The 10039-nt window shown below is 65.3% G+C and overlaps 3 protein-coding genes across 3 annotated transcripts in view; 1 reads left to right on the top strand and 2 right to left on the bottom strand.

Moving 5' to 3' along the window:
• F751_5902 (Uncharacterized protein C24H6.11c) overlaps positions 1-1003 on the bottom strand; it is a gene marked incomplete at both ends in the record, with an annotated part of 8658 nt that extends 7655 nt beyond the window's left edge. Inside the window, 2 exons of the mRNA XM_011401724.1 lie at positions 25-399; positions 823-1003. Of these exons, the coding sequence (XP_011400026.1) occupies positions 25-399; positions 823-1003 (556 nt within the window). The remainder of the gene's footprint in view (positions 1-24; positions 400-822) is intronic.
• A 1461-nt stretch (positions 1004-2464) lies between these two features.
• Positions 2465-6841, top strand: F751_5901 (Myb-like protein O; the record flags this gene model as incomplete). Its single annotated transcript, XM_011401723.1, has 12 exons — positions 2465-2548; positions 2668-2856; positions 3038-3235; positions 3408-3470; positions 3641-3742; positions 4207-4712; positions 4925-5048; positions 5191-5267; positions 5485-5626; positions 5784-5921; positions 6065-6554; positions 6684-6841. 12 exons carry the CDS (start codon positions 2465-2467, stop codon positions 6839-6841), a joined length of 2271 nt encoding a protein of 756 aa, XP_011400025.1.
• A 212-nt stretch (positions 6842-7053) lies between these two features.
• F751_5900 (Ras-related protein RAB1BV) overlaps positions 7054-10039 on the bottom strand; it is a gene marked incomplete at both ends in the record, with an annotated part of 4831 nt that continues 1845 nt past the window's right edge. Inside the window, 6 exons of the mRNA XM_011401722.1 lie at positions 7054-7173; positions 7499-7579; positions 7745-7932; positions 8179-8279; positions 8401-8473; positions 9291-9775. Coding sequence (XP_011400024.1) covers positions 7054-7173; positions 7499-7579; positions 7745-7932; positions 8179-8279; positions 8401-8473; positions 9291-9775 — 1048 coding nt within the window. The remainder of the gene's footprint in view (positions 7174-7498; positions 7580-7744; positions 7933-8178; positions 8280-8400; positions 8474-9290; positions 9776-10039) is intronic.

Raw genomic sequence — 10039 nt, 5'->3', positions numbered from 1 at the left:
CCCCCCACCACACACACACAACACCTGTGGCGATGATGAGCAGGCCGACAATGGCGGTGGAGATGGTGAGGGTGACGAGGACGGTGGCCAGGGTCTCGTCGGCGGGCACGCCCTCCCCCGCGCAGGCGCGCGCGACGTTGGAGGCGATGGCGGACATGAAGATGAGGCCCACGTCCTGGACCTGGCCCATGGCAAAGGGCATGGTGGAGAAGAGGCTGAAGATGAGCTGGTGCAAGGCGGAGGAGAGGCAGACCAGCTTGACCAGCTGGCCGATGTAAGGCGCGAAGAAGGGGGCCTGGAAGATGATGGAGGCGAAGGAGGCCACCACGGGCAGCGCCAGCATGACGTCGATCAGGCCGACCAGCGCGGCGCGCGTGTGCCGGTCCATGGCGGCGGGGGCTGTGTGTGTGTGGACTTCAGGCGCATGGGATGGGAAAATCGCGCCCGGCTCGGGGATGGAGGGCAGGGGTGTGTGGTCAATTGAACCCGGCGGGCCCGGGCGCCCCAGGCCGGGCCAGTTGGTGGGAGCCTGGGGGTGGGGTGGCGAGTCCGGCTGGGCCGCTCGACGCATGGCGGTGTGGGGGCTGGGGCCGCGGCTTGCCGGCCAGGAGGTGGCAGACATGAAGGAGCCGGCGGGGGACAGTTGCTGTGGAATGTGGGTTTCAAAGTGTGGGTATGGGGGATGAGTCTGATGCCCAGGAGACAGATAGGCGGCAGCATACGGAATGGGGACACAGGGTGGGTGTCCCATGCCACCGCTGTGGGAGGGCCATGGTCACCTGGCAGCGACTCAAAAGGCGTCCTGCATAACACCAAAGTCACTCACGGTGTCAAAGTCGCCGCCGCCGAGCATGCTGGGGGAGAGTCGGCGGGTGGACATGGAGGACAGGCGCAGGGCTGGCCAGTTCTTGCTCATGCTGGCAGGAGGGAGGTCGGCGGCCGGCATGGCCCTGGGGCTCGCCGGTTCTGGCAGCAGCGGGTCCTCGATGTCGTCCGAGGCCATGTCACGGTCACGGGAGCTCTGGAAGGGGCCCGGTGGGAAGGGAGGGAGTCCAGACCCTTGGTGTCGGGGGCCGCGCTCGGGCATCCCTCGGGCGCAGCGTCCAACCCCAAGCTCAGACCGGGCGTGGATGCTCGGCAACGGGCATATCGCTTGAATGGGTCAGTAGTACTTCAAGAATGGTGTCGTGATGGGTCGCGGCCGTCGATCTCTGAGTGCAGTGCCTCACCTCCGTCTTCCGCGCGCGGAGTGCGTTCTACCTGGGTTGATGCTGGATGTGGTTATTGCCCCTTGGGTCCAATTCCGTGATCCAGAGTCAGAGTTCTTGGGCATGCCCTGCCGTAAATACAATCATCACTTGGCATCTGTGCCTGATGCACGTACAAAGTTGCTTATTGTGACTGTCAGGTTATTCAAGGGCTAGGGAAGAGTGGACAGTGAGACAGCTTTGCCAGGCAATCGTTACGCCGGCTTGCTTGGCTGAGATGGGATGGTGTCAATGATTTGAGTTTCAAAGTCAGCAAGAGATGGCCCATTGAATGAGCATCCCATTCCAGCACAGTGGGTAAGGTTTCAGCACATACATCACGTACTACTCTCAACACACTCCATTTAATGCTCTACATGGTCTGTAGGAGCCAGCATCCAGCTGCTGGGTGTCCTCCCAAGTACTTTCTTTGAATTGCTCAGAGGTTGCCCAAGGGCCAAAGACTTCACTCTGGCACCCAAAAAAGCCCCAATGGACAAGGGTTTGAAGAATGCAAACTGCTTAAGGGACATGCACAGATGCGGATGGCCCTGTCACCAAGTATTACAAGATCATGAAGCCTAAAAATGTGCAAGCCATTCGTTCCGCGGCCACTCCATCCTGACAGCAGAATCGAGAAAGAGTCTTAGGACACCTGAAAGAAATGTATTGAGGGCGGCTAACTGGCCGAAACCCGTTGGGTGCCATCCTTGGTCAATCCGTACCAAATAAGTCAGTCTGCAAGCTTTATTCGCAGAATTGCAAGGTCGGCAGCCGGGTACGCTGCATTTGCATCCCTGCTCGGTAAGGACACCGGATGGGAATGCTGACGGAGCCAAGGGTGTGGCCTTTCAGCGACCCATCGGGCGCAGATAGTACAACCCGATTATCATGATATTCCTCTGAAGAATGGCGAGACAGAGTGGTGCAAAGTACGCTCTACTTCCGTGCCCCGGGGTCGCCGAGAGAAGGTTGGGTTCGCCTGCGCGCCATGCAAACTTCAAACGTCAGATCGCCTACTTGCTCCGTGACGAGACATCGCTCGAAGAGGGATGCCCAGCTTCCTCTCGGCTGGTGATGAATGAGCATGAAATGAAATATGCTCAACTTCCGTGCCCAAGATCTATGTAGACTTTCGCTCGGCGCCTGTTGGGTGTGTGCGGAACACGCATGAACGGGATGGCCAGACCTAGGCATAGCGTGGAGCAATCACCTCGATGAGCACGCTTAGAAACATAGAGACAGGTGGGGGCACCCAGCCTGCCTCTATTTTCATGTCGGAGACGGAGGACGATGACCAGGTGATCTGGTGGGGTGAATAACAAGCGGTGAAGTGGCTGCCTATCCTCAGGCCGTGCATTCTACTCTCGCGCAGCTCGCATTGACAGGCACCACGCCGCCTGTCTTCATCATATCGCAGGATGAGGACTTCCGTGCGACCTCGGGGTCTGAGTCCGAGGCGGATGACAGCGCCAGCGAGGGCCCACCAAGCCCCCGCTCAACTCCACTCGGATCCCAACCGCAAACACCGGTGCTGGACCACCCTGAGGCTGAGGAAAGCTCTGCCCTGTTCCTGGAACCCCTCCTGACAGATGCCGAGATTGCCAAGGTGCGCCCCATGTGTCAAAGGCAAACGGCATTGGTCAGGTGCCACGGACCTGCCTTGCATGTATGATGCGCAGCTCTCCATAGCAGCTGCTGCGTGCCTGTCGAGCATCAACTTACCCCTATGGTCCATGCAAGATGCTCTGAATCAAGGCCCTTTCGATTCCATGCTCCCAACCTGGTAGATGGTGGAAGAGGACGACCTGTTTGATGGCCTGGGGTATGTCGAGGAGTCCCTGGGCTCCATGCCCTTCCCTCCATCCCTGGAGCCATCCGCGTCGACAGGAGGGGCCCTGCCCCTCCCGACCCCGGTGGCACGCCGCACGCGCGCCCAGGCCCCCCTTCACCACATGACCATCGATGAGCTGGAGGAGCTGCTGGAGGTGGGTGGTCTTAAAGGGGTATCAGGAGGCCAGGTTTATGTGGGAGATGAATGAATGTTTCATGGCATTGAAGCTCGGCCAGCCAATCTATACAAGGTAATCGATGAAATTGCCTGCTTTGCAAGGATGCACGCCTTGTCCTTCACTCTTCTGAACACATTCACCACTCCAGGCTGAGGACGAAGTCCCCACAATAGACCCCATGGGCGAAGCCGAGTACCGGCGATTCATACAGGTGAAAAAGGGGCTTGGTGTCCAAGGAGGGATGGAGCCGTGTGGTCGACTTGATGGGAGGACATTATTTTGCCAACTTGCTGTGGTTGATTCATCCCAGGCACCTGCCTGAGTACTATGCCAGCTAACATTTGACATCCACTCACTTGCTCCCTCCCTCGCCCATGCCAGTCCCTCGGCGATCCCCTGGGCCACCTACCGCTGGACGAGGAGGAGGCATCTGGCTCCGAGGCCGACGAGGACTTCAGCCCTGTTGCTGCAGCTGCACCTCTGGTCAGCGCATAGCAGTTTTGTTGGAGGTTGGGTTGGTTTGTGCCCTCCATGCCGCATCCCCGGCCCTGCATGCATGAGCAAGCGTTTCCTGGACCGTGCATGACCATGCAGCACAACTTCGTCCTCCCTTGTGACCCCCACCCCACCTACGACGTCCTCTGCCCTCCCAAACCCAGGACACCGCCGCCCTCAAGTGGCACCGGCCCTGTGATGCTGATGAGGCCGCCACGGCAGCCCTGCCCGGGCACTGGCTTAGGCCGCGGCACGCTTTCCTGCCCAGGTCAGGCGACGCGGCCACTGACCCCCCCGCCACAGCGCCGGGGACGAGCACGCCCGCCGCCGCCACCGCCGCCGCCACCGACGACCCCCCGCCCAGCATCGCATCGCTGTGCAGCCACCTCGCGCCGGCGGGGCGGCCGCCCGCCTCGGCTGCGGTGGCGCCTGGCGCGCTGCGACCGTCGCAGTACCGCGCGCTGCATGCGCTGATCGCGCGCCACGTGCTCCTGCTCATGCAGCAGTACCTGCTGGCGGCGGCGGGGGGGGAGTCAGCCCGCGCGGCCCGCCTGGCGGACCTGCTGGACGGCATGCGGGGCTGCGTCGTCGAGAGCGCGCGCGCGCGGCGCGGACACCGCGTCCCGCCCTACGACCCGGCGCCCATGGCGCTGGAGGTCGACGCCCCGGGCACCGCCCAGGCGGCGCCGACGTCGCGGGGCTCCTGGGCGCCGCGCATGCCCGTCCCCGCCCACACCATCGCCGACGTGGCGGCGCTGCGGCGCTGGCCGGACCTGCGCCGCGCCGTGGCTCCGGACAGGCCGCAGGCCGCGCCCGACGCGCCTGGGGAACGGATACGCTGGGAGGTGGACGACCTTGACTCCGACTCGGAGGAAGGGGAGGGGGCGGTGGCGGTGGGACCGACGGGCCCTGGGGGGGCGGCAGCGCGGAAGAGGGCCGCGGACGCGCCCTCCGGCTGGTGAGGCCCTTTCTTTGGCGAAAGAAAAGGGGACATGCTGGTTTCGGTCGTATTCGTGGCACCATTGCCGCCCGTGATGGGGGGGGCGGAAGAGGCGGGCATTCGTGTGGGGTGTGTCCGGGAAGGTGTGGCTTTGAGCACGTGGTCTGCTCCAACACTCATCCCCAAGATACCCCCCTCCCACCCAACCCCCACCTCCCAACACCTTCCAGGCAGCCTCCGAAGCGGAGGAAACGGCCCCTGGTGCATCCCCAGTGGAGCAGGCTGCCGGAGGATGTGGCGGCTGCCTGGGCACCCATCCAGGAGGAGTGTGCCGACCCAGACCTGCTGCCCATGGTGCGACGTGTTGTCAGGGAGGGTGGAGTCGGTCATCAGGCGTGGCCATGTGAGGGCCAATCCTCGAGCGGCTCCGCACTCCGGTAACCACCGCTCTGACAGCTCCTTGATCTCCAACAGCACACACCCTTCCCCTCTGCAGCCACCAGACTACATGGTGACCAGCCAGATGATCTTCAGTCCCGCCGAGGATGAGCTGCTGGCCCTGGGCATCCTCAGGTACTGCAGGTTGTGAGTCGGTCCATGCTGCACTGCACCATTTCCTTTGGGTTCTTCGAAGTATGCCCTGCCTTGGACCCCTCTGGTCCTCCATGGAACAGATGCCTCATGCCATGGCAGTAGTCTGTCTGCGCTCGTACCTCCTCCTCCTCCTCCCGGCCCTCAGAGGAGCACGCAGGGAATCACTGACAAGGGCATGTGCACCCTCGCATTGCAGATTTGGGTATGACTGGGAACGCATCGTGGCGGAGCTCCTGCCCAACAAGACGCCATCCCAGCTGTTTCACCGGAAGAAGAACCAGACGACAGGCTCTGCCCGCCCAAACTCCATCAAGGTTGTTGGCCGGAGGGGTGACCGGGTTGAAATTAGGCTGGTGGTTTTTGTAACTTGGAGCAGGGAAAGGAGGCATGCGGCGTTTGGAGTTTGCCCTTGCAGCCGGTCCATCCCCTAGCCCCGACCCACTCCACTCAACTGCTCATGATCTCCCTTTCCAATCGCGTGAATCAATCCCTCAGGACGCGGTGGCCACCATCAGTGGGCCCCTGACCCCCCCCGAGATTGCGCTGCTGGCGGAAGCCGTCGCGTGGGTGGGCGATGCCAAGAATCGCTGGGAGCTCATATGCAAGGAGTACCTGCCCGCTCGGCAGCCCAAGGTGTAATTTTTGGGGGATCACGCATTCCCGGAGACGTATAACATCTCCATCGATGCAGAGCCAGAGCTCGCCCCTGTGAGGGGCGGGACCGATCCATGATTCCCCAGCAACAAGCGCCACATACACACCCGCACCCACTCCAGGTGCTGGCGCGGCTGTGGAGCAAGCACACCGGCGGCGCCTCGCTGATCAGGCCCGACAAGGCCGCTCGCCGCCGCGCCCTGGCCCAGAAACGGCGCCAGGCCCTGCTGCGGGAGGCCTTCTTCACCGCGCACAAGCCCGGCGGCGCGGCGTCCTGCGACCCTGGGTCGAGATCGCCCCCCTCGCCCTCCACGGGTAGAGGCCCCCGGTCCGTGCTCCTGCCCATCCCAGTCAGCAGCGACAGCCAAGACGATGCGCCCCCCTGGGAGCCTCCCATGAGCGGGCCGGGATGGGGTCGCCACCTGCGACCGCCCTCGCCGCCCGAGGCCCCGCTCCTGCGCGGGTACGGCTTGGGGCTCAGCCCCTGCGCCGCACACCCCCCGCCGCCGCCGGGGCTGGACGCCGGCAGCCTGCGGCAGCAGCTGGCCGCCGCGCTGGCGGGCGTGCAGGGCGGCTACGCCGCGCTGGGCGTGCCCCCGCCCCCCCTGCCACGTCAGCGGCTGCTGCCGGACCTGGCCCGGCCAGGGCCGGGGCCGGGGCCGCCGCCGGCAGGCGGCAGCTGGCACGCCGACGAGGACCGCCTACTCTTGCACGGCTGCCTGGCGTCGCACGGCAAGCCAGGCCCCGCCGCCCTGGCCGCCCTGGTGGAGAACCTGCGGGGCCTGGGCTACGGCAGGCGCAGTGTGCAGGACGTGGAGGCCCGCTGCGCCGCGCTCCTGCAGCGCTTCCTGGCGCGCGTGCACGCGCTGGCGGAGGGCGGCGCAGAGGGCGGGGCCTGAGGCGGGTCTGCCTCTTTCGGGGTTTGGGCGGGGCTGCACGCAGCGCGCGCGGAGCCCTGGGGCTCGTGTATTCCATCCCTGGCGGGGAGCCCCCGAAAGAGCCGCTCCGTCGCGCCCTGCGCAACCGATACCACCACTCCTGAAGCTGGTGTGTATGCGACCCCACCCCCCTGCCATGCTTGCCAGCGTGTACATGGTCATGGGGCGGTACGTCAGACGAACGAGCGGCAGGAAAGGGAGGGGGCATGCAGGGATGCGTGCGCCGGGCGCCAGGAAGGGGCATCGCTGCGGCGACGCGCGAGGCCGGCAAACGGCTGCATGGGCCGCCGTCTCTGCATTGCACGCGCAAGTGGAAAGGGAGTGCAGGGGCGCGAGGAAGCTGCCCCCGATCGCGGGACGGGGCCCAGGATAGACGCTGGGACTCGTGACCCGGCGCCATGGGGATGCCTGGAGGGCGCCTGCGACAGGATGCCGAGGGCACGCGCGCCGCACTCAGCAGCAGCCGCTGGAGGCCGGCTTGCTGGGCTTCGCCGCGGAGTACCGCCCAGGAGCGCCGCCCGGTGGCCCCCCGACGCGCACGGCGCCGGCTCCGGCGCCGCCCTGCTCCCCGCCAGCCGGCAGGGAGTCGCGCAGCCTCGCCATGACCGTCCGCGCCACCGCCTGGAACACCTCGTCCACGTTGGCGTTGCTCTTGGCGGAGGTCTCGAAGAAGGGCAGCTTGTATTCGTCGGCCAGCGCCTGTGTTTGAGGTGGCACGCGATGGGGCCGGTGGCGGCGGCACTTGCGCACCGACACGTCGACGGTCGATACCATGGGCTGCAGGGAGGTGGGATGCCCGGCGGGCACACGAGAGGTCGCCACCGCTCTCGACCTCATCCTCCCCCCTCTCCACTTGAAACCGACCTGTCCTCGGGAGTAGGGTACCGCGCGCCGCGACTCATCCATGTCGCTCTTGTTCCCCACCAGGGCCTTGACCACATGCTCGCTGGCGTGGGCCTCGATGTTCCGCATCCAGTTCCGGATGTTGCTGAAGGAGGACTCGTCGGTGACGTCATACACCAGCAGGATCCCCATGGCGCCGCGGTAGTAGGCTGTGCGAGGGGCGCAGGGGATTGGAGAATGGGGGATGCAGGGGCTGTGTGCTCGGGGGGCTGAAGGGGGTGCCTGGGTGATGTGAGGCCAAAGCAGGAAAGCACAGGGAACTAGTCACGCCCAATCATGGGTTGGCCTGCATGCAATTGGTGATGCAGGGGATCGCAACTTTGCCTGCACACACAGGTATGAGGAGCGGTCCCAAAAAGAGACGAGAAACAAACGAGTAGGTGCCCACTACGCACCGCTGGTGATGGTGCGGAAGCGTTCTTGACCGGCCGTGTCCCAGATCTGGAGCTTCACCCACTTGCCATCTATGAGCACCTTTTTGATCTTGAAGTCGATGCTGGGAGTGGGTGGGTGGGGGGGCTGGAGTGTGGGACGATGCACACAGGGCTGCACCTCAACTGCCACCGGTCCAAGGGGGCCACCCCCTTCGTGGCCCGCCCCTGTCCACACCCCCTCACCCGATGGTGGTGATGAAACTGGAGGTGAAGGAGTCCTCGGCGAATCGGAGCAGGAGGCAGCTCTTCCCCACCCCTGCAACAACCACCCGGGGGAGGGGTCTGGAGGGCACGGGTCGACAGGTGGTCCCGTGCCGGCTCCCACCCGGGCCCCGAATGCACTTGTACACCCGACTCAGATCACCCTCACGCACCGCTGTCCCCGATGAGGAGCAGCTTGATGAGGTAGTCGTAATCCTGGCGCCTCGCCATCCCGTCCCCCCACTGCTCCGGGTGGCTGGTCGGGAGCTCTCGCTGATCTCTTGTGGAATTCTTTTCCCACTGTGAGCGGCAGAAGGGTCAGCCTGACTATCTACAGCGCTGAGTGTAGGGGAACACGTCGGACTAAATTCCGTGGGGTTCACCGGGGAAGCAAGTTTGACCTCCAGTCGTGTGGTGGGGGGGGGGAGGGGATTCAGTCAGACAAGGGGTGCGCGCGAGGGTGAGGGGGCAAGGCCGTGCGCGGGGCCAAAATAAGCTACTGAATGCTCATACTAGGAATGAAAGAAGAGGCACGGGGTGCTGCCCACGAACTAGTTCTGAGGGGGCTGAAGAAACTGCAGCGGCGGGGGAAGGGGGGCGTGGCGAGGCCCCCACAAGGGATCTAAAGAAAAAAGGGAAACACTAGCCGGCAGGAGTTGGGGGGTGGTCTTGTTGCGACGCCCGCGTCGCGGCAGCGCCACGTCAGCACAGCGTCTGGAAGGCGCCCTCCGCGCGCCGCAGGTCCACAGCGACGCCCGGCGCGGCGCGGCGCAGCTCGGCCAGCGCGGCCCCCAGCGCCGGCCCGTCGGCGGCGTCCTCGGCCCGCGCCAGCACGAGGCGGCGCAGCGCGGGCATGCGCGCCAGCACGTCACGCACGTCGGCGCCTCCCAGCTCCAGCGCCTCGCACTCGCCCAGGTCGAGGTGTGCGAGATGAGGCGCGGCCGCCAGCTCGGCGGGCAGCGCGCGCAGGCGCGGGTTCTGGCGCAGGCACAGCCACTCCAGGCCCGCCAGGTAGGGCCCCGGGGCCAGCCCGGCCAGGCGGTTGATGCCCAGGTCCAGGCGGCGCAGCGCGGGCAGCGCAGCCACAGGTGCGGGCACGGCCTCCAGGCCGCAGGCGCGCAGCTCCAGGAACTCCAGGCGGCGCAGGGCGGAGAACTCGCGGGGCAGGGCGCGGCCCAGGCTGGCCGCGCCGGACAGGTCCAGGCGGCGCAGGGCGGGGAGGTGCAGACACCAGCTGGCGGGCCAGCGCTCGGCCAGGGAGGAGGGCAGCGCCAGCGAGGTCAGCGCGGGGAGCTGACCCGGGCGCAGCTCCGGCAGCTGGCTCAGCACCATGGGTAGCACCAGCGACTCCAGGTGCCTGAGAGAGAAGAGGGTGAGGGGGTGGGATGGGGGGGTTCCAGGAATGACACCACGTATTGAAACTGGAGGGGTGCGGTGCTGTGCTTCGGATGGAGCTTCATGAGAGGCGGGGATGCACAGGAGCCTACCGGCAGAACTTGCAGCACCGGCAGAGGCTGAGCTGCCCATCACCGTCCTCCCCGCGTCCCTCTCAAATCTCTGACCCACTGCCATCGAGGGCGCCCCCCCCCCCCCCCTTTAAATTTCCGTAAAGTATGCTTTA

Source organism: Auxenochlorella protothecoides (genome assembly GCF_000733215.1).
Source record: "Auxenochlorella protothecoides strain 0710 unplaced genomic scaffold scaffold72, whole genome shotgun sequence".
Lineage (NCBI taxonomy): Eukaryota > Viridiplantae > Chlorophyta > Trebouxiophyceae > Chlorellales > Chlorellaceae > Auxenochlorella > Auxenochlorella protothecoides.
This window is presented reverse-complemented; position numbering and strand designations above follow the sequence as displayed.